Genomic DNA, 24296 nt, shown 5'->3' with positions numbered 1-24296 from the left:
ATATATACGTTCTTGAACTAACTGTGTAATATCCCTCAGGCTCAGCTCACAATTAATATGATGATGATGATTTGGTTTTGCTTGTTGATGAGCGTCTTCATCAACAAAGCTCATAGCTCTGACGTTATTGTGCATTTTTACTGCCGAAATACAACTTCTTACTCTCCTAACAGCACCTATAAAGCCAACCTTGATTCTCTTCTCTCTAATCTTTCTTCCAGCGCCACCACCCCAGACAATGGCTTCTACCACGCCACAGTCGGCGGCGGCCGCTCAAACGACACCGTTCACGGCTTGTTCTTGTGCCGGGGCGACGTGTCCAAGGACGATTGCCGCAAGTGCGTGGGAGAAGCTCGTGAAATGGTGTTGGAGTTTTGCGACTACGAAAAGACGGCTATGATTTGGTTCGATAACTGCATGTTGCGATACTCGGAGAACTCCGTGGTGGGGATAATGGACCAATCCACCTCGTACACGATGAAGAACGGGGATAACGATACTAATCCAAATGCGTTCATGAAGTTGGTGGCCGGAAACATGTTTGATGAGATAGCCACTCAAGCGGCGGCGTCCAATGGTTCTGGCGGCGGCGGCAAGAAATTTGCGGTGTTGCAAACTAGTTTTAGCGCCTTAGAGAAGGTGTACGCTCTTGGACAGTGTACGCCGGACCTGTCTGAGGTTGATTGTCGGAAATGCCTCAAAAACGTTGTTGCATTGATGCCTCGTTGCTGTTTTGGAGCCGTAGGTGCTAGGGCTCTTTTCCCAAGCTGTAACGTTAGGTATGAGCTCTACCCTTTCTACAATCTCTCCGCCGTGGCAGCGCCGGCACCGCCGCCTCCTATACCTCCTCCTCCGGCAACTATAGTGCTTCCCAAGCCCGCTAGCGGCAAAGGTAAACTTGTTCCGGTGATTCTTTAATTAAGAAACTATTAAAGTCCGTTTGGAATTATGAAAAACAGCAAATATCAATTTTGGTCTCACGAGTATTAGCAAAATCACAGTTTTGGTCCACATGTTTTATTCCTACAATTTTTCATCCATGTTTTAGTACCAATTTTCATCCAGAACTATTGTTTTAGTGCCAAAATTCATCACGCCGGTCACCCCTTCGTTTAAGACATGCCAAAATATGAAATTATTAAAGGTAGTTTCATGCTTTTCAAATTAGGATCCATATTTGAGCATGAATAAAGGAATTTAAGCCTTAAGATTTATCACAATTCGCAGTTTTCCTCCTCAAATTAAGGTATGATGAGGATGAGAACTGCGAATTGAGATCGATCTTAGGTTATAAATTCATTTATTTATGTTCAAATTGAAATCTTAAGTTGAAAAGGATTAAAATGCCCTTAAAATTTTTAGATTTTGGGTTGTCTTAAATAGATGGGTGACCAACGTGATGAATTTTGGTACTAAAATAATAGTCGTGGATTAAAATTAGTACTAAAACAATAGTCGTGGATGAAAATTGGTAAAAATTAAACATGTGGATCAAAACCGTCATTTTGCTAATACTCGTGGGACCAAAATTGGTATTTTCTCTTATAAAAAATGTTTTTCGGGAAATGGTTTTTAAAAAATAACTAAGTTTTTGGAAAATATTTTAACGTTTTTGTGTATGGCTGAATGACAGAACTATCTTTTCATTTTGGAAGTTAAAGTTGCATTTTATGAGTTTGGTTTATTTTCCTGAAAATAAACATATTATTTTTTGGAAATTTGCACAAATTCAGCTTTCAAGGTAAAATCAAATTATGAGTAATGTCCATTTCAATATGCAGGGAGTAAAGGAAAATCTTCTGCAAAAGTGATTGCAGCCTCTGTAGTGTCAATCATTGGGATATTACTCTTCGTTTTATGCTTCTATTTCTTGAAAATGAAAAGAGCAAAGAAGTCCCACTCTGATGTGAAGGAGACAACTTCTGGTACCAGATTGCTTGTGATTAGTTATCAATTTTCCTCAATCTGTTCTTTGTAAGTAACACAATTTTTGCCTTTTATATTATATTGTAGGCATGAGTGAAATTCCAACAGAGGAGTCGGTGCAATATGAATTTAGTACTATTGAAGCTATCACAAATTGCTTCTCTCCTGATAATAAGATTGGTGAAGGTGGATACGGTGCTGTTTACAAGGCAAAGTCTAGTCTTTTGATGTGCATTATATTATTGAATGCCTGTTTTAGCGGGACTTTGAATTTTACTTGTTGATTGATTATACATATATTGGCGGTGTTCAGGGAAGGCTTCCCAACGGGCAAGAGGTAGCGGTTAAGAGGCTATCTAAGGGTTCAAGACAGGGAGCTGTAGAATTCAAGAATGAAGTTGCTTTGGTTGCCAAACTTCAACATAGAAATTTAGTTAGGCTGTTGGGGTTTTGCTTGCACAGAGAGGAAAAGATACTTATCTATGAATTTATTCCAAATAAAAGTCTTGACTACTTTTTATTTGGTTAGTTTTAGATTGGAAATTAAAATAGCTTTTCTTTTCAATCATGGTTAGTTTTTGACTCAAGGGCTAGCTAATTAAATTCTATTAATTATTATTATATATGCAGATTTAGAGAAGAAGCAACTATTGAATTGGTCCACTCGTTACAAGATCATAGAGGGAATAGCCCGTGGGCTCCTTTATCTTCATGAAGAATCGCGTCTCAAAATCATACATCGTGATTTGAAACCAAGCAACGTACTTTTAGACAAAGATATGAACTCAAAAATATCCGACTTTGGCTTGGCAAGGATTTTTATGGTTGATCAGACTCAAGGAAATACAAGTAGAGTTATCGGAACATAGTAAGTTTTATATATGTAGTGATGACTAGCATGAACTTAGGTTCTGTTATTCCAGTTGATTCAATTCATCATCTTAATTAGGAATTGAAGCACCATTAATCATTAACTCTAGCTTGGTGAAGAAAGTTAGAAGAGTATATAGTGTAGTTTTTATTATATCTGATTCTTTATTTATGCTTTGGTTTTGCAGTGGGTACATGTCTCCCGAATACGTTGTGCATGGCTTGTATTCTGTGAAGTCAGACGTTTACAGTTTCGGAGTTTTACTCTTGGAGATTATAACTGGAAAGAAAAATAGTTCTTTCTCCTGCTCCACGGAATCATCATCAACTGGAGCTCAAGATCTTATTAGCTATGTAAGTATATTAGAAACTCCATAACAAAAACTGAAATCTTAGTTGAATTTATTTGAATGTTACTATGTAGGCTTGGAAACATTGGAGGGAGGACACAACAGTAGACATGGTGGATCGAAGTCTTGGAGGTTTATATTCAAGGAATGAAGTGATCCAATGTATCCATGTTGGTTTGTTGTGTGTTCAAGAAAATGTGGATGAAAGGCCAACAATGGCGAATGTTGTGTTGATGCTACATAGTCATTCTGCTACAAGGAGGGCACCTAATCCGCCTGCTACATTTTCCGATGAGATGACGATTTCGGCAGGACAGGAAGCGGACCAGTCAACCAACAAGTCACCGCCATTGTCGTCGGTGAACGAAGTTTCCATATCAGACCTCTATCCAAGATAGTTCCGGAACTTAACAGTGGAAGTTTTCCTATTATTGGACCTAGGGTTCTACGTACATTGTAACGTATATCATGAATAAATGTTCGTTTTAATATATTGAAGGTTCATTATTTGTAAATTGAAGGTTCATTATTTGTGCATTATCAAATAATGAAATTTCACTACACATATAATGTATCTTTAAAAAATAAACTTTTAGTGTATTAATTAAAAATGTATTTTTAGTATATATTTAAAAAAATATATGTACCTTATGTCACTAGTCTACCTTACGATGTAGATCATTGTCTATGGTACGTATAATAAATTGATCGTTTATTTGAGTACGTGTTGTCTTTCAGTTGACAAAAAGAATTGGTATGCCCGTTCATAATAAAGGGAAAATGATATTTTTTCTTATTATCCTCTCAATTATTTTAAAAGTGATATTTTTTATATTTCTATGTTAAATGAACTTTTGAATTGTTAAAAAAGGGCAAAATAGATATTTAAAATCACTTTCTTTTTCTAACAAATTATTGTTTATATGTGAGAATCAAAATAAATTAAATGTGAAAAGGAATAAACATCATTTACAAATATTATAATTATAATTTTAAATAAATGCTAGCTACAGAATTAAGACTTAAAACATAAATAATTTATTATTGCTAAATTTGTGTTTAAGTCATGATAGGGAATATACTCCGATTTTGACTTCCCTATACGACCGTGCCCTCGTTTTGTAGTCGAGTCGGGGTCATATGATTCGGGTCATGGTCAAAGTGAGCAGGTAAACTCTTGGGCCTATATAAAAGGCATTAGGGCATCCTCAATAGTTAGGATTTTGATGTGGTTTTTGAGGAGTTTTTGTAAGTGTGATTAGGAAAGAGAAAATGAGATGGAAATAAAAAAGGAAAAAAAAAAGCTAAATTTAAAAAAGAAAATAGTCAAAGCTTTAATTAACGCGCCCAACTGGCACGTGCACTGCACACGCCAGACTGGGCGCTACTTGGCCTTCACGCAGCCTTGGCTACAATTCTTTATTTAATATAATGGACCCCACCACTGACAAAATTCACTAAATAACAGAACACTAATCCTTCTCTCTCGTATTTCTCTCTCATCCACCTTGTCTTTTTTTTTTCCTAAAATACCGTGCACAACCCCCCTATTGGCCGGGGTTGCTCTTAGGCCTTTATTGTAGGGGTCTTCTCTCCCTTTCCACGACACTCTCTTTCTTTCTACACTGTCTAATGCTTAATAAAAAAGGGCTTGGAGAGTACTTTTGGGAGTTTTCCTCTCTTCTCTTTAGCTGTTCATACACATGAATACAAGAATCAATTCGTATACACTCCAGATAAGTAGAACAATTTAGTTCTATCAAGTCTTAATTCTATTCCTAGCATTAACTCACTACACCAAATCAGGCATTTAGCGGCGGTTTTTTTTTTTGCGTTTAGCGGCGGTTCCAAACCGCCACTAGTGTGTTTAGCGGCGGTTATTCAATCGTGTCTAAATAGTGTGTCGCGAAGCATTTAGCGGCGGTTTTCAACAACCGCGGGAATTAATGAAAAACTCATTTAGCGACGGTTTTGGGTGCATTTAGCGGCGGTCTTGTAACCGCCGCTAAATAAATAAATAAATAAATAAATATATATATATATATATATATATATATATATATATATATATATATATATATATATATTTATTCGAATAAATTTAGCGACGGTTACAAAACCGCCGCTAAATATATATATTTATTTGAATAAATTTAGCGGCGGTTGTGTAACCGCCACTAAATATATATATTTATTTGAATAAATTTTAGTGGCGGTTAGTAAGTGTTGCTAAATATTTGTCTTGATTTATTTTTTAAAATATTAGAGGCGGTTATTAAGTGTCACTAAATAATTTTTTGTTTTCATAATTAAGTCTCGCTAAATGTTTTATAATTACATTATTATATTTTTATAACTATCATTTAATTATATTTCTTCAAAATCTTTATATTCAAATGCGTATTGCAATCACAAATAAAATCTATGTACCCATTTAATTGAAAAAAATCAATTGTAACTAATATTTATCAAATAATAATATTCAATAGTATTAAAAGAAGTAGCTTCTCAGCTTAGATATTTCTTCCATGGTCTTTAACTGTAATGCATTTTCATTCCCTGACAGTTCAAAACATTATTCTTCAAATGTAGATACAGGCAGCCTTTGGTGGATAGACCAACATAATCTACAATCTCAGTCCTTGACATCTTTAAAACCTCTGGTCATATTTATGAAGTTCTGCATTCACTTTCTCCTCATCCCACATAAACCCCTGGTCATATTTATGAAGTTCTGCATTCACTTTCTCCTCATCCCACATAAACCCTTGAATGTATGTTCTACAAGGAAGATTAAACATATTCAATAATTTAGGATCTTTAATCCATTAGTAAGTTGTGTAAGAAGTTTGCTGGTGAAAGCAACAGAGGTAATCACCTGAACCCACTCAAAATAGCTGACAGTAAATCCACCTGAGTTTGCATAGATGTCTGGTAGAATCACAACTCCTTTCTTTGCTAAAATCTGCAGAATACATTACATTATCTTCATTTATCAATGGGTTTGAAATTCTTATTACACCTTGATCCTACACTACCCAAACACAAAACCAATGATATAACAATGGTGAAAACTTAACAGCAAGATTTTTTTTTTTTTTTTTAAACAGCAAGATTGAATCAATTTCCTAGGTATGCTATCTTAGCAAAAAGGAAGTAAATCGCAAGAAGTGTATCAACTGGCCTACAGACCTCCAAATGCTTAAAGCTACACCTCTAACAAAGCAAACCTCTCAACTTATTTATAAATGCATGTACTTCCAATACATGACACTATTTATCATCAATCACGGAATAAACAAACTTGAGAAGGGAAAATTACTCAGAAACAGTTGGAAGACATATATATATATATATATATATATATATATATATATATATATATATATATATATATATATGATGATGATGCAAGCAGACACATACATACATCTTAATATGGATGGTTGGTTAATAAATTAAAGTTGCAATACTACCTCAGGAGCCATCCAGGGAAAGCTTCCAACATCAGCAGAAAAATCACCTTCCAGACCCTCCTTGGGCTCCCAAAGTCCCCAAGCTTCACACTCTTCTTGCTTTCTGATAGAAAAATATTATCTGCAATCCAATAAGATTAATTAGCTTGATGACTAATAAGCAAAATAGCTAGCAGCAAAAGTTAGGCCCGCAGAAAATTACTTACTGGGCTTCAAGTCGCGATGAATGATGCCATTTTCATGTAAATATGTCATTGCGCGAGAGATTTGTAATGCCATAACATCCTTAGACTTTCTATTTCCAGAAAGCAGATTATTTGCATAATCGAGTGAGTTCTTCTACTCTAGCATACCTACACATCAAATAAAAAACAAATTTCCGTTTGAGTTCAGTTGAAGGGTTAGTGATCTCAAAGAATAAAACAGAAATGAACAAAAAATAAGAAGAAAAATAGTAAAGCTCTAGGAGAGTAAGCATGTTGACCTGTACAATTTAATCATTATCTGCTCTTTCAATTCCGCTATCAACAACAGTGGTTATTTCATCATTTAGTTCTTCTCTTGTTAACTGCAAATTTTCAATCTCATTTAAAACCACAGGATTTTGGTTTTCACGTGAGATTGAAGTACAATCATATACGCTACTGTCTGCATTTTCACCCATGTCAAAAAAGTCTCTTGGTTTGAAAGGTATTGCAACATTCCAATCTTTCTCCAACTCATTAGTGACATAAAACACCATCTGAGCTTGTTCAGCTAACACATATGGTTCATCATCTATACTATCTCCAACATGTATTGTTCTAGAGAAGTTAACTTCGGTGAAGCCATAATGATCTATTCTTGTCCCTCTTGGAGTAGTCGTATCAGCCCATATACACTTAAATAGTGTAACCACAAATTTGCTGTAGTAATTCAGTTCAATGATGTCAACCAATTTTCCATAATAAGCAACATCTCCAAAAACCCCATGAGTATCACGACTACTTGCAACACTTGGAGTTCCAGCAATAACAAATACTCCACTATTTTGAGACTTCAGTCCTTCTTCTCGGTTCACTGTTCGAAATCTTAAACCATTAATGTTATACGAAGAAAATCTTCTAGCATGAGTAAGTGGACCTCTTGCTAAAAACATAATGTCATCTGGCACTTGCTCTTGATTGTCATTATTTAGGATCTAAAACATAATGATATTGTATTAGTAAATTAATTTTGAAGTAAAATATTGATTTGAGGTGAAATTCTTACTCTCTTTGCAAACCAATTGGAAAAATCTCTATTAACTATTTTTTGAATCTCCGCAGAAGATCTCGTCCGCCTTCTTAGTCGTCTCTTCGTTAAAACTGTAAATTCCCTGTATGTGATAACAACACATTTGTAACAATTGAAATAATATGTTATTTCTCACCAAAATACAAAAGTTTGGATGTTACTTACTCAACGTATTTGTCAACATGTTTGCAATTCATTAGCACATATCGATGTGCTTGTTGTTTCTCTATATCAGTTAGTTGGAAAGTTAAAACACTGCCTACTGGTCGACCAATTTGTTTGAAGATATTGCTTTGAATATTTTCAGCATAAAATGGCACATCATCAACACGCCTAGATCGGTTAAACCTTGTTTCAACCCCTTCTAAATACCTTGAGCAAAATGTAAGACATTCTTCAGCAATATAACCTTCAGCTATTGAACCTTCTGGGTTTGCTCGGTTGCGTACAAAAGACTTTAAATGTCCTAAGTGCCTAAATATATAGAAATAAGACATTAGTAGATGCATTTATCGATAATCTAATAAAGAAAACTTTAAATATCCAAAATTTAGTCACCTCTCAATGCTGTACATCCATCGGTATGGAACAGGACCTCCAAGCTTAACCTCATCAACAAGGTGAACAACTAAATGCACCATTACTGTGAAAAGTGATGGTGGAAATATCATTTCCATATGGCATAATGTTAGCACAAGTCGACTTTGAAGGTTATCAAGCTCTTTGACATTTAATACTCTACTACATATTTGTCTGAAAAAAGAACCCAATTCTACCAAAACCATACAAACTTGATCTGGTAATAGATTACGTATGGCAATTGGCAATAGATGTTCCATAAGAATGTGACAATCATGACTTTTCAATCCATGTATCTTGCGATTCTTCAAATCAACACATCTTGAAATATTACTTGAGTAACCATCTGGCAGTAATACACTCTTTAGTGTTGCAAGAAATACATCTTTTTCTATATTTGTCATTGTAAAACAACTTGGAGAGTATTTTCCATTTTCATTAGGCCAAAGGTCATCTCTTATACCCATTGACACTAAATCCATTCGAGCATTTAGATTATCTTTTGATCTTGCAGAGTCATTTAGCAAAGTAAACAACACATTGTCAAAAACATTTTTTTCAATATGCATGACATCAAGGTTGTGGCGCAACAAATTGAATTCCCAATAAGGGAGTTGGAAAAATATACTTCTCTTCTTCCATTGTTGCGTATCACCATCTTCAACTCTTCTCACTCGTGATCTTTTCCCCTTCTCAGTCATTTCTAGGTTTTTCCCAAATGTAATATTGATATCTGCAAGCTGATTCAAAACATCTGAACCTGACAACATCTTTGGCGGACTTCTCAAATCTTTGGTTCCATCAAATTTAGAGTTGTGATGTCTATACCGATGAGAAGACCCTAAGAACCGACGATGACCCATAAAACACCACTTCCTACTATGTGGAAGGCGATTTGGCAAAAAATCAAAGTTGCATGAGGGGCATGCTAGCCCTGTATGTGTATTCCACCCAGATAAGTTACCTAGCCCAGGAAAATCACTAATGGTCCACATTAGAGTTGCATGTAGTTTAAAAAACTGACCCTGTGAAGCATCAAATGTTTCTATTCCAAAACTCCACAACTCATTTAACTCTTTAATCAATGGTTGCATGTAAATATCTATATCATTCCCTGGCATCTTTTTCCCAGGAATAATCATAGACAAAATAAATGAGGTTTGTTTCATACATATCCATGGAGGCAAATTATAAGGAATTAAAATCACAGGCCAAGTGCTATGAGTAGAACTTTGATGTCCAAATGGATTGAAACCATCCGCAGCTAACCCAAGTCTAACATTTCGTGGGTCAGCAGCAAATTCTACATGGACTTCATTAAATCGCTTCCATGATTCAGAGTCTCTAGGATGTCGCATCAACCCATCTCTGTTACTATCCATAGCATGCCATCTCATATTCTCAGCAGTTTTAGAAGACATAAACAACCGTTGCAACCTAGGCTTAAGAGGGAAGTAACGCAACACTTTAGAAGGTTTCTTTTTAAACTTGCTACCACAACGCACATCACCACCATTCTTCCCGTTTGGTTGTTTCCATCTTGAAGTATGACATACTTTGCATGTTTCTGCATCTTTATCATCTCCCCAGTATAGCATGCAATCATTTGGACATGCATGAATGCTAACATAATTAAGACTAAGTCTATTGATGGTTTTTTTTGCCTCATAGAAAGAATCAGGAAGCCTTGCTTGTTCAAAAGCATCTTTTAACAATTCAAAAATCATAGACATTGCTTTATTGCTTATTCCACCCAAGCACTTGATGTGGTACAACTTCAACAAAAATGATAATTTTGAGTACTTGCTACACCCTTCATACAACTCTTGATTTCCATCTTTGAGCAACTCATAAAATATTTTACTGTCTTCACTATCCTCTCTAGGTAATACTCCATCCCCAAGTAGTGTTTGTTGTGATGTTGAAGGTTCATTTATACCATGTGAAATATGTGCAAAAGCATCATGAATGATATTTACTTCAGGATTCTCAATTTGCACATTAGTAGGCACAACATTAGGAGTGCTACTAAAAGTGTCTAAAGATCCCCCTTCACCATGCCAAATCCAATTAACATATCCAGGTACAATCCCATCACAAATTAAATGTTCTTTCACGTCAAATTTATATAACCAATACCTAAATTTACACTTTACACAAGGACACAATATTCTTCCTTCAATACATCTATGCTCAATAGCAAAATCAATTAATTTGTTTACCCCTTCTATATATTCCAAAGTATTTCGCTGCAAATTAACCCAAGATTTATCCATGCATAATCTCTATATGAAGATTTTTCAAACTTTAGTAGTTTAGCATACAAGATCTACAAAGAGAAAGAAAGATGAATTGTCATATGTATAGAATGATGAGACCACATATATGCATATAGAGAGAGAAAGCGGAGGATATATCGAGAGATTAATTTTAGGAATGCATCCTGCTTTCTAATGTGAATTGCTTTATATGTTGTGTTGTGTTGTTCCAACATTGAGATGTGGGTGAAAAGATGGAAATAACCCAAAAAATAAATTAACTTATGATTTAAGATGGTTAATGAAAACAGCCGATAAAATGGTTACTTGCATTTTATCTTATGATTTAAGTTTTGTTGTTAAAATAGCTGCGGTTAGTATAACTGCCACTAAATAAAGAACATGCAGAGAGAATTTACTTCAAAGAATCACAAATAATTAAAAGGAACAATTGCTGAAAAATGGACTACTAACTTGAACAAGGCAACAGATTCATGCTTATATATATATATATATAGAATTTTGATGCCAAAAAGGGAAGGAAACTCACTCAAGAATGTATTCAGGTTCATGCATAAAGTTTTTCAACCCTGCTTCAAACACATTACGTGCCACCTGCATGAATACACAAATTATAAAATACACAAAGGGGCCAAAACATAAAAAGAACCAAAAAAAAAGTTCCAAACCTCATTTAAAACTTAGACACACTAGAATTGAGAATTTGAGGAATTAGTTCACCTTAGCATATATCCTTGTTAAGACAGAATTCAACAGTAATAAAAGAACAGATAATCTTACCATATAACCTTAGTCTGTAGAACAAACACAGATAACTAAAAATGAAAGAGATAAGAAGATAACTTGAGAAGTGGCAATAAAGATGCAATCTTGGATAGCTTTTGTATTCCAAGTCTATAGGCAGTAAAAAACATTAATAACCCCAAAGAAGGAATAATTCAACAGTAAGATTAACAACTATAAGTCTTGTTTAAATCACAATGATACCTGCACTCGAGGCGTTTTTTAATCCTTGCTAGAATAAGATGCAAAGAGTATTAACTGCAAAAGCACACGTACCACAAAAATCAACGCGTTAGCTATGTGTAAAACAGAATAGACATAATTCTTGATATAAGAAGTTTCCTTCTAAAGCAATCTAAGAAAACAATCACCAAGAAACAAAGCAAATTATTATTATTATTTTTACACCCCATGTATAACACTTGATAAGCAAAATATTAAAGTAACTGTAATGTTAGAAAATGACTTTTGTATTCGAACAACATATTAAATAGTTCAGAGTCAGGTCATTTTAAGTAAGAATCAAACTCTACAAATTAAATTAAATATGACTCTAACCGAGTAGAGAGTAGTCTCTAGTATTACCCTATCAAAATTTCATTTTCAATCAAACTGAAAGCAGGGGATGGGTCTAACATTTTTATCCAATAGAATGGCTCATATGTTTATGGTCTACCAAATTAGTATGATAAACAGAAAATGCAAGGCAAGTAGGGAGTTTATTTTCGGCTAATTTCAACTGAAAACATGTTTAATGCTGAACTTTTGTAAAGATAGGAATAGAAAGAGAACTCACCGAGGAATCCTTATGCTTGTGGCTTTTACTTTTATGCTTTTCTCCTGACTTCTCTGAAATGGTATCATCAGTCAGTATGACTATGACTTTCAAACCACACAGCACCAATTCATAGGAGAATAATTTAATTTAAGCATACAGATTATATAGAAGAAAAAACACAATTCCAACCAAATTAGCGAGATTGACACTCAAAATTCAAAAACAAATCGGCAGCTCACTGAAATTTCACGCAAAAGGATAGGAATTCATAGAAATTTGATTTACTACAATTCCTACAAAAAATATATAAAAATACATGCCAATATGATTGGCTTAAGCTGTTTTTGTAGAATTGTACAATTCATGCCAAATGCCAACTCTAAATTAAAATTGCAGTTCCTGCAACAAATACAAATGAAAATTTTCTTTATCAAGTACTTTCAAAGCTCTTGGAAAATGTGAGGAACAACACCCTGTAGACAATATGACAAACACCTTGAATGCAATTGCTACAAAAAAACTAATCTGTTAACAATCCTAAATTAGCATAAGAATTCAAGTTCCAATAGAGAGAATCAATCAAATTGCAAAAAACATTCAAAAAGAAATTTAAAATAATCCTCAAAAGATAAAAATAAATTCATAAATTCTCACACACACTGTTTGAGAACAAAATCAGTGAGAAATTCACAGGAGTCACAAACCTTACAATGACGCCGTGGAGCAAATTAAACAAAGGAGATGCCGACAGGTCGGAGCAGACGGAGGGTCTCTGGCGAGTGGACTGGAATTTTTCCTCCCTTTGCTTCTGCTAAATTAGTGTTCGTTTGTTGTTCTTCTTCCTCGCAGCTGCTCTTCACTCAACGTTGAAAACCCAATATCCTCCTAAATAATATATATCTATATTAGAAATTAGAAATTACTTTTTTTAAAAATATTTTAGCGGCGGTTATGATGAACCGCCGCAAGTAAATGACACTAACAATTAATTATTTAGATTTCTATTTTTGCTACCAATTAGTTATTTAGGTTTCTTATATTAAATTAGCGGCGGTTTCTAAACCGCCTCAAAATAGTCATTTAGAGGCGGTTATGTATAACCGCCACTAAATATATGTCGCTAAATAGTCAGTTTGTTGTAGTGACTTAAAAGAGTTAATGCCATATGCGATTCTTTGAGTATAATTGTTTTGTCATATTTAGCCCTTAAACTTTCAACTTTCAAATTTTAACCAGCTGTGATTCTCTTGGAAGGACCATGAGTGGTTAAAATTTGATAGTTGAAGGACCATGAGTGGTTAACTTGGATCACGAATGGTAATAATTTGAAACTGGAAGGATCACGGGTGATCAATTTGAAAATTATTGACCAAATTAAACGTGAAAAATCACTATATTCGGAGGATCCATATAGTATTAACTGAAAATTGCATGTGAATCTTGAATGCAGGAGAAAACCTAACTGGTTCCTACTTGTTTTTTAGAACGAATTAGCCATCTGTATCTAGTACTGTATTAGGAACATAATAAATAATAAAGCAATTCAAGAAAAGTAAATTGAACCAGAATATGTTCACGCAGTTCGAAAAATCACTCTTACATCTGCGGGGCCACACACAGGTGAAATCCAACTCCACTAGACTTCCATACAAAAGCTATGGCCTAATCTTCAATACCAACAATCATCATCATCTTCTGAGTTGGTATACTTCGTCACCTTTCTTGGACCTGTCTATAAGACTTACACAGTTACACTTCTTGAATAACACCAAACTACAATACAACTTTAACCTAAACAGCCATCTATAATAAATGAGTCTGAAATAATTTAACAGACTTTTAACATTAAAACAGCAGGGCCAATATTAAAACAGCAAGGCAATTATATAAAAACTTCAGGGAGGTTGGCGTGATTTTTCTTTTTTTCTTCTTTTCAGCTTCAAAAATTTCTGAAGATTAGTCTTCTATTTATACTTGAATTCTCTTCACATAATCTTGCATACACTTCCCTTGAATCATGGAGAAAGACCCATCCATATATTCACCCTACAAAATCTCATCTTTGCTTGAACAATTAAAAGCAAAAAATTCATCTCCATATTTAACGGCCCCTGGCATAATTAATTAACCAACTAAAACCTTATTACATTAGACAAATATATTGCCAAGCTAATATATTAATTTACTTACCATCTCTCCGGGCCCTTTGACAATTATTTGTCAAAAACATTCTTTAAGACAAACAAGTAAAATTAATCAACATAATGTTTTTATTTAAAAAAATGCCTTAAGATATGTTGTGTGACATGCAAAGCAACAAATACAATTTTAGTAATTAATTAATTATGCCAAAAACATCTTCACCATTAAGAATATCCATCATCCAATATGCACCCAATCAATCCAATCAATTTGAGATTGTTTCATCATCCAACTAATCAATTCAAGATAATATTCATCAATTAATTAGCACATAGGGCACACGAACAACATCAGACACGGTCATGACCGACCACATAAGAACACATAGAAACAAATATATAAGACATATGAGGAATAGCAAGTTCAGATTCAGACAAAGAAGAAATGTCAACAACAGAAGATTGATAAAATAGTAGAGGTTACCGACGTCCTTGATATTGATGATTTTGTCTTTTTGGCTTCCAAATTTGCAATAACTTGAATTCAAAACTAAAAGTGAGTTTGAAATAATTTAAAGACTTTTAACCAACTAAAACCTTAATTACATTAAACAAATATATTGCCAAGCTAATATATTAATTTACTTACATTAAGTATTCTAACTTAAAATTATAATTATAATATAGCAATATTGTTGTTGTCTAGCCACAACCTCAGACGTTCTCTAGACTAAGGTGTACTAGCCGGGGGCAAACCTACAAGTAAAGTTATACGAACATAATAATTTGGTTAACTAACCTTACAATGTGAACTAGAATCCATGTTAATTATATAAAATGTTTTGAATCGTGGTCCGTAGAGTCGTGATTTTATGGAATAACAATAAATAGTCCTCCACTATAATTGAGTAGGCTATACTTATTCAATAAGGTACAAGAAAGCATTTAAAAGTTGACTGACCTCAAGTCCTCTCAGCTCCTCCCTTCACGCTGTTTCTACTTTCTACGACAATAAATTTAAAAGAAAAAAAAAAAAAAAAACCGACTATGCATCTTCTTCAAGGGATCGGATATATAGTTTATTTTAATAGTGATTATAATTATATACCTCAGAATATGATGATAATGATTTTGTTTTGGTTGTTGATGAACCTCGTCACTAAAGGTAGATCTGATAATTTTGGTATGCGATATCACTGCGTAAACACAACTACTTACACTCCTAACAGCACCTATAGAGCCAACCTTGATTCCCTTCTCTCTAATCTTTATTCCAATGCCACCCGAGACGACAATAATGGTTTCTACCACACCACAGTCGCCGCCGGCGCTTCCAACGCCACCGTGCACGGCTTGTTCTTGTGCCGGGGCGACGTCTCCAAGGAAGACTGCGGCCGCTGCGTAGGAGACGCCCGTAAAACCATATTGGAGAATTGCAGCGATGCCAAGACGGCTATTATTTGGTACGATTATTGCATTTTGCGATACTCGGAGAACTCCATGTTGGGGATAATAGATGTGTCGACTTGGTTTACCGTGAAAAGCAAGGATAATGATACTCGACCAAATGGGTACATGCAGTTGGTCGGAAACATGTTGGATCAGATAATCGCTCGAGCAGCCAGTGGTTCCGACAAGAAATTTGCGGTGTTGTCGGATAGTTTTAGGGTGTATGGTCTTGGACAGTGTACCCCTGACCTTTCTAACGTTGATTGTCAGATATGTTTCAGGAATGTTATTGATATGCTGCCTCGTTGCTGTTTTGGAGCCGTAGGTGCTATAGCGGTTTTCCCAAGCTGTAACGTTAGGTATGACCGCTACCCTTTCTACAATCTCTCCGCCGTGGCAGCACCGCCACCGCCACCACTACCACCGACTATGCTTTCGAATTCCGCTATTAGCAAAGGTAATTGAACTTAGTGTGGTGATTCTTTAAAAATGTTGGGTGGAGATCGATGAATGACTAAGTCTAATACTATGTTTGTACTTGATCTAACAAGTGGTATTAGAGGCAATTCACAGGTTAAGGGAAGAGGGAAATAGAAAAATAAAAAATTCAGAAAATATCTTTCAATTAAAAATTTAGTTGTTTTAAAAAAATTAAAAATTAGTTAAGAGAAAATTGCATTTTTAGTCCATAAATTATAGGATAATTGTAGAATTCGTCCCTAAGTGTTGGTCATACTCATTTTTAGTTCCTAAGTTATTATTAGCGTTGCACTTTTCGTCTCTTTACTAATAAAACATTAGAGGCAAAATCTGCAATTTTAATTTAGTATAACTCATGGACGAAAAGTGTAACGCCAATGATAACTTAGGGACGATAAGTGAGCATGAGCGACGCTCAGAAACGAATTCTACAATTACCTTATAACTTAGGGACGCAAATTGCAATTTTTCCTTTAGTTAATTAGGACTTAGGAAGACATTTTTTGCCAAATTAAGTCTTTTTTTTTCTTTTTATGTTGATGTATTAATATTTTCTTTTAACTTTATTTTTGTAATATCTAAACCCGTGAAAATCTGAAAATAAGTCATTTTTCGAATTTCTAAACAAATTTTAAATGGAAATTTGCACAAATTCTATATTCCAAATTCAGTTTTTTATATAGAAAATTATGAGTAAGGTCCATTTTGATCTATTGATGCAGGGAATAGAAGAAAAGTGACTATTGCAGCCTCTGTTGTGTCAATCACTGGGATATTACTCTTCGTTTTATGCTTCTGTTTCTTGAAAATGAAAAGAACAAAGAAGGCAGCTACTGGTAATATAGTACCAGATTACCAATTGAGTTCCTCATCAATCTGCATGTTCTTGTTAGTAATACAAATCTTTTTGCCATTATGTAGACATGACTGACATTCCAACCAAGGAGTCAGCACAATATGATTTTAGTACAATTCAAGCTATCACAAATTGCTTCTCCCCTGATAACAAGATTGGTGAAGGTGGATACGGTGTTGTTTACAAGGTCAAAGTCTAATATTTTAATGTTCAAGATTATATTTGGGGGTTCATTTTAAACTTATGCATTTAATTGTTTTGTACTGATTATTTTATTTGTGGTGCTCGATCAGGGAAGGCTTCCAAGCGGGCAAGATGTAGCGGTGAAGAGGCTGTCGAGGGGATCAACACAGGGAGTTGAAGAATTCAAAAATGAGGTTGCATTGGTTGCCAAACTTCAACATAGAAATTTAGTAAGGTTGCTGGGATATTGCTTGCACCGAGAAGAGAAGATACTTATTTATGAATTTGTTCCCAACAAAAGTCTTGATTACTTTTTATTTGGTTAGTTTCAAACTCTAAATCTTTCCAATTGGAGATTTTATCGATTGAAGTAGATATATATATCAAAATAATAACATAACTTTGGGACTTAAATTTTGTTAATTATTATGCAGATTCAGAAAAGAAACAACTATTGAATTGGTCCATCCGTTACAAGATCATAGGAGGAATAGCCCGTGGACTCCTTTATCTACATCAAGATTCACATCTCAAAATTATACATCGTGATATGAAAGCAAGCAACGTATTATTAGATGAAAATATGAACTCAAAAATATCAGACTTTGGACTTGCAAGAATTTTTATGGTGGATCAAACTCATGGAAATACAAGTAGAGTTATTGGAACATAGTAAGTTACTTTAATTTTCAGAAATATATGCAATAATATCAATTGTGAATAGCATGCACTTAGATACATACACTATCATTTCAGTTTAATCAATTCATCAACTCAGGTAGTAGCATTAACCATTCTTGCCCAGAAACTTATAACAATAGTACGTTGTTCTTGTTTGATTTGATGTTTTGCAGTGGATATATGTCTCCCGAATATGTTTTGCATGGCTTGTTCTCTGTGAAGTCCGATGTTTTCAGCTTTGGAGTGTTACTCCTGGAGATTATAACCGGAAGGAAAAACAGTTCTTTCTCCATGGATTCAACTGAAGGAGCTCATCAAGATCTTCTTAGCTACGTGAGTATATTAGAAAATTAAATCCACAACAAAAACTAACAATTAATCACTGTTAGTTGAAGCACATACATACATTATATTTTAAACTGGTTAATATAATGTTGCAGGCTTGGAAACATTGGATGGAGGACAGAGCATTAGAGATGGTGGATCAAAGTCTTGGGGGATTGTATTCGAGGAATGAAGTGATCCAATGTATCCATGTTGGGTTGTTGTGTGTCCAAGAAGATGTGGATGAAAGGCCAACAATGGCGAATGTTATGTTGATGCTGAATAGTAATTCCTCAAATAGGAGGATACCTAATCCACCTGCATTTTTCAACGGTAGAAATAATATGATGATTTCTGCAGGACAAGAGGTGGATCAGTCCAGAAAAAAGTCACTCCCATTGTCTGTGAATGAAGCTTCCATTTCAGAGCTGTATCCAAGATAATATAATTAAATATGCATCGATAGATCTTACAAGATCGATTTGTTGTACACCCAAATCAAAGACTTGCCCTAAATTTCTATCCTGTGACATACAAAAATACAAAAATATGATTAATCAATAAAGTTATCCTACGATTCTTACCCAATTCTCGTCTTTCCTAGTGCAAAAATTAATAGGTGTGTTCTAATCCATTTAAGCATCGATCATTAAGAGAGAAAGTCGTTCACATTTAATTTAATTTGTAACACTCACTCCAGCTCACCCGATTAACCGACTTACCTTGATATAGCTCAATTGGTCACTACTGGAAATTATAGAATTTCCGACCACCTGAAAGTGATCTTAAATCAAATCGAAAGTAAAAAGTGGTCGGAAATAGCTATAAAGGTTTTTCCTGACACCAAAAGTGGTCGAAACAAGACTTTCGACTTGATTTAAGATTATTTTCAGGTGATTGGTAATTTCATAATTTTCAGCAGTGGGTGTTGGTGACATACCCCTGGCATAACCCTCTGTTGATGGTGCTAACATCCCCTTGACATAGCCCCTATGGACATGCATGTGTTCTAGTCTATTATCTTTGTACTTATTGTACTAATTGTAAACCGATTTATGGTGGACTTGACCTAATAAAACTATTAGTAATAAATGTTAGAAAAATAACTTGTCATTAAAATTATTGTATTATAAATGAAATTTATATTAATAAATTATTATTTATAAAAATAAATTTTTATAAAAATTGTTGTATTATAAATGAAAATTATATGTATATGTATTTTTTTTTTATTAAATTTAGACTTATTAGTATAAAAAAAATAAATTGTCTGTCACGTTTAGGAACCAAACTCGATATCAAAGTTTCCGTCCACTCCTGTAGATATCAATTCCTATACTAGCTTTAATTTCCACCATAAATGAACAACCTACCTCAGTCTCTTCAAGTCTTCGTCTTTTAAACCATAAAACACGGTATACCAACAATTAATGATACAACTCAGGGGAAGAACGAAATCCTTTGACAAGTATGCATTGAAACACGTTTCGCATAAATAGCTCGATTGGTCCTTAGGTGATAGATTATAGGTAAGCAGGATTAATGTCACGGACTGTTTTTCTGTGACTGTGTTAAGACCTAAAGAATGTGAAAACGGCCAACTGGTTAGCAATGCCATGCAGGTGAAGGAGGCGTCAATAACGTTAAGGGTTGTTCTGCCTTAGAAGGTAAGGTCTGACCGAATTAGGCATGTCAGCCAATTAAGTTTGGGGAGCCTGTGTCGCTAGTCTTGGACTTGACTATGAAGGGAACTGATGCGATTCGAAGGGCACAACTGGTTAGGAGCGGTTGCTACTTCCATGATGAGCCCATGGCACGACGAAACCAGATTGACTCGTATGTGGGTAAAGACTGATCCGCAGGCTGTGAAGAGTCCCAGGATGTCGCACGGACGCTGTGTACTGCGCCGAACTCTATGCGCGTGTCATTAAGCCCTCTATAATTTGACCACCCTGCAGTGGTGATTTATCCCCTTTTATGAACAAATATGCAGTGAAACTATTGTGTTCCCTAATCTTTTATCGAAACACTTTCCTCCAATAACCATTTTTTTTTGAAAACCAATAACCACTTAATTAAGCCACACTAAGATTAATTTTGTTCGTGTAAGATATAATCTATTCAATTCTGAGACTAATTATAAGAGTAATTCTGTCCGTACCAAATAAGATTCGCGACATCTCATCTTGTGAATACTTAATCAAATACTGTCTGCACGGACTTAGCTCACTGATTCAATAGACAGTATTTAGAAGAGACAGTAATCCTGGTTGCTGAACCATTAAGTCAGGGTAATTTACATACTCTCAAATGTTCTATAGATCAGGGTGTGAGACCCTTAGAATTGAAGGTTCAACCTAAACTCCTGTCTACTCCTTCCTTCACGCTGTTCCTACTATACGACAATAAATAAAACAACCTACTGCTACTACTATACATATGTACTTATGTTGCTGTGATATACATACGTATACACCATCACGCAATACAATGATCACAATTTGGTTTTTCTTGTTGATGAGCTTCATCACCATCACCATCACCAAAGGTAGCTCTTCTCTTGATCTAAGACATCGCTGCCCAGATAGACTTTATTACACTCCTAACAGCCCCTACAAAGCCAACCTTGACCTTCTTCTCTCTAATCTCTATTCCAATGCCACCCGAGACAACGGTTTCTACTACACCACCGTCGGCCCTGGCGGCGCTTCCAACGACACCGTGTACGGCTCGTTCTTGTGCCGGGGCGACGTCTCCCCGGACGTTTGCCGCAACTGCATTGGAGATGCCCGTAAAGAGATACTAGAGATTTGCACCAATGGAACGACGGCTATGATTTGGTTCGATAACTGCATGTTGCGTTACTCGGAGACGTCCATGTTGGGGAAGTTCGACCAGACGACATGGTTCACGATGAATAACAAGGATAACGATACTCAACCAAATGCGTACATGCGGTTGGTGGGGAAAATGTTGGACGAGATAACCACTCGGGCTTCCACTGGCTCCGACAAGAAATTTGCTGTTTTAGAAGCTAATTTTAGTGTGTTTGAGACGGTGTATGCTCTTGGACAGTGTACTCCTGACCTTTCTAACGTTGACTGTCAAATATGTTTCAGAAGTGCTATTGCATTGCTGCCTCGTTGCTGTAATGGCGCCGTGGGTGCTAGAGCTGTGTACCCTAACTGTTACGTTAGGTACGAGCTTTACCCTTTCTACAATCTCTCGGCCGTGGCCGCACCGGCGCCCCCTCCTATCCATCCTCCTCCTCCTACTATGCTTCCCAATTCCGCTAGCAGCAAAGGTAAACTTGATATAATTTGGTGATTTTTTATACCCTTTACTAGCACTGCTGGAAATTATGAAATTTTCGACCACCTGAAATTGATCTTATATCAAATCGAAAGCAAAAAAATGGTCGGAAATAGTAGCAAAGTTTTTCTGGATACCAAAAGTGGTCGGAACAAGACTTTCGACTTGATTTAAGATCATTTTCAGGTGGTCAGAAATTTCATAATTCCCAGCAGTGTAACCTCTGCCTAACAATTCCTGCAGCTAAAACTCAAACTCGAATCCGTGACTTAGTTCTAATACCACTTGTTAGAATCAAGTAGCTTGTTAGAATCAAGTAGCGCATTATATTCGATCTAAGCTATAAGTTTTGGTGATAAGCACTTGTTCTAACAAGTGGCATCAGAATCGGATCCCAGATTTTAATAGTCCAAGCAAGAATTAAAAGGGTACATTGTGCAGTTATGGGAGTTGAAATTGTTGTGCGGAGGCAACTATTTTTTTTTTTTTTTTTTTTTTTGAATAACGAAGGAAACCAACAACTACTATTTTAGGGTGTGCACATTGAATATAGTATATACAGCTGGTAACACTTACAAGAAATTTGTACAAATTCTGCAATCCATAATCTTGCTAATTGTTAGAGTGTATCTGTGATTGAGGATTAATTATAATTTCCGTTTTCAAGGTTAATAGAAAATTATTAAGGTCCATTTGGATATATTCATGCAGGGAATAAAGGAAAATCTTCTGGAAAAGTGATTATTGCAGCCTCTGTAGGGTCAATCACTGGGATATTGCTCTTCGTTTTATGCTTCTGTTTCTTGAAAAAGAGAAGAGCTAAGAAGGCCCTTTCAGTGAAGGAGACAATTGCTGGTAATATAGCACCAGATTGCATGTGCTTATTATCCATTGTTCTTATTAGTAATACATATTAATTAAATCCGTTTGCCATTTATAAATCATGTAGACATGACTGAGATTCCAACAGAGGAGTCGGTACAATATGAGTTCAGTACTATTGAAGCTATCACAAATTGCTTCTCTCCGGATAATAAGATTGGTGAAGGTGGATATGGTGCTGTTTACAAGGTATAGTTTGATTTTGTCTTTTAATGTGCAAGACAACAATTTAGACTTATAAATTTTAATTGTTTACTGACTATGACCCTGTTTGGTAAATGACGATACTCAGGGAAGGCTTCCCAACGGACAAGAGGTAGCGGTGAAGAGGCTATCAAAAAGTTCAACACAAGGAGTTGCAGAATTCAAGAATGAGGTTGCATTGGTTGCCAAGCTTCTACATAGAAATTTAGTAAGGGTGTTGGGGTTTTGCTTGCAGGGAGAAGAAAAGATACTTATCTATGAGTTTGTTCCCAACAAAAGTCTTGACTACTTTTTATTTGGTTAGTTTCTGACTAGAAATTAAAATAGAGATATTAGAATAATAACTTGAATTTTTTGGGTTTAATAAATTAAGTTTGTTAATCATTATTATGCAGATCCAGTGAAGAAGCAACAATTGAATTGGCCCACTCGTTATAAGATCATAGAAGGAATAGCTCGTGGACTCCTTTATCTTCATGAGGATTCATATCTCAAAATTATACACCGTGATTTGAAAGCAAGCAACGTGTTATTAGACGAAGATATGAACTCAAAAATATCTGACTTTGGCCTGGCAAAGATTTTTATGATTGATCAAACTCAAGAAAATACAAGTAGAGTTATCGGAACATAGTAAGTTTTAATTCTCACATATGTTTGTAATCTAAATTGTTTATTCAACTCACATCTCAGGAAGTTCCATTAACCATTATATTCTTGCTAAAGAAGCTTAGAGTAGTAGTTGTTCTTGTTTGATTAATTACATCCTATATTTATGCTATGGTTGTTATGTTACAGTGGGTACATGGCTCCCGAATATGTTATGCGTGGCTTGTTCTCTGTGAAGTCAGATGTTTTCAGTTTCGGAGTTTTACTCTTAGAGATTATAACCGGAATGAAAAATAGTTCTTTCCCCAGCTACATGGAATCATCTGGACCTCAAGATCTTCCTAGCTATGTGAGTATATATATTAAAAAATTCATCATAACAAAAACTGAAAATATCTGTTTTAATTTGAAGCACAAACATTTTATACTGGGTTGAGCATGGAATTGGTTAATGTTGCAGGCTTGGAAGCATTGGAGGGAGGGCAGACCCTTAGACATGGTGGATCAAAGTCTTGGAGGATTGTATTCGAGGAATGAAGTGATTCAATGTATCCATGTTGGGCTGTTGTGTGTCCAAGAAGAGGTGGATGATAGGCCAACAATGGCGAATGTAGTGCTGATGCTAAATAGTTATTCTGCTACAAGGAGGACACCTAATCCACCTGCATTTTTCACCGGTTTAAGTCAGATTTTGGCAGGACAAGAGGCGGTTCAATCCAGAAACAAGCCAAAACCATTGTCATTGAATCAAGTTTCCACTTCGGAGCTCTATCCTAGATAATTTTAGGCTGAAATATTTTTTTTTTTATACATTAAGTTTATTTTTAGCCTACGCCAGACTACTTATAAGTTCTCATAA

At 35.2% G+C, this 24296-nt stretch overlaps 4 protein-coding genes across 5 annotated transcripts; 3 read left to right on the top strand and 1 right to left on the bottom strand.

The window, feature by feature from the left end:
* Window positions 1–52: 52 nt before the first annotated feature.
* Window positions 53–3655, top strand: LOC109170145 (cysteine-rich receptor-like protein kinase 25). The gene is made up of 7 exons (XM_019319133.1): window positions 53–892; window positions 1782–1925; window positions 2014–2135; window positions 2240–2450; window positions 2557–2794; window positions 2985–3150; window positions 3221–3655. The coding sequence occupies exons 1-7, from the start codon at window positions 58–60 to the stop codon at window positions 3542–3544; spliced, it is 2040 nt and encodes a 679-aa protein (XP_019174678.1). The 5' UTR covers window positions 53–57; the 3' UTR covers window positions 3545–3655.
* A 4796-nt stretch (window positions 3656–8451) lies between these two features.
* On the bottom strand, window positions 8452–10209 carry LOC109166223. The gene has a single exon (XM_019315131.1). The coding sequence runs from the start codon at window positions 10207–10209 to the stop codon at window positions 8452–8454; it is 1758 nt and encodes a 585-aa protein (XP_019170676.1).
* Window positions 10210–15543: 5334 nt separating this feature from the next.
* On the top strand, window positions 15544–18881 carry LOC109170254 (putative receptor-like protein kinase At4g00960). Of its 2 annotated transcripts, XM_019319287.1 has the most exons (7): window positions 15544–16363; window positions 17109–17222; window positions 17308–17429; window positions 17536–17746; window positions 17860–18097; window positions 18280–18439; window positions 18547–18881. In XM_019319287.1, the coding sequence occupies exons 1-7, from the start codon at window positions 15574–15576 to the stop codon at window positions 18871–18873; spliced, it is 1962 nt and encodes a 653-aa protein (XP_019174832.1). In that variant the 5' UTR covers window positions 15544–15573; the 3' UTR covers window positions 18874–18881. The 2 variants fall into 2 exon arrangements, with proteins under 2 accessions (XP_019174832.1, XP_019174839.1); XM_019319294.1 differs by lacking the exon at window positions 17109–17222.
* Window positions 18882–20886: 2005 nt separating this feature from the next.
* Window positions 20887–24296, top strand: LOC109170217 (putative receptor-like protein kinase At4g00960). The gene is made up of 7 exons (XM_019319230.1): window positions 20887–21734; window positions 22454–22597; window positions 22692–22813; window positions 22917–23127; window positions 23224–23461; window positions 23627–23786; window positions 23898–24296. The coding sequence occupies exons 1-7, from the start codon at window positions 20921–20923 to the stop codon at window positions 24216–24218; spliced, it is 2010 nt and encodes a 669-aa protein (XP_019174775.1). The 5' UTR covers window positions 20887–20920; the 3' UTR covers window positions 24219–24296.

The sequence above is a fragment of the Ipomoea nil genome, unplaced genomic scaffold (genome assembly GCF_001879475.1).
Source record: "Ipomoea nil cultivar Tokyo-kokei standard unplaced genomic scaffold, Asagao_1.1 scaffold0317, whole genome shotgun sequence".
NCBI lineage: Eukaryota > Viridiplantae > Streptophyta > Magnoliopsida > Solanales > Convolvulaceae > Ipomoea > Ipomoea nil.
The sequence above is the reverse complement of the archived record's forward strand: the minus strand, read 5'-3'. Positions and strand labels throughout refer to the sequence as shown.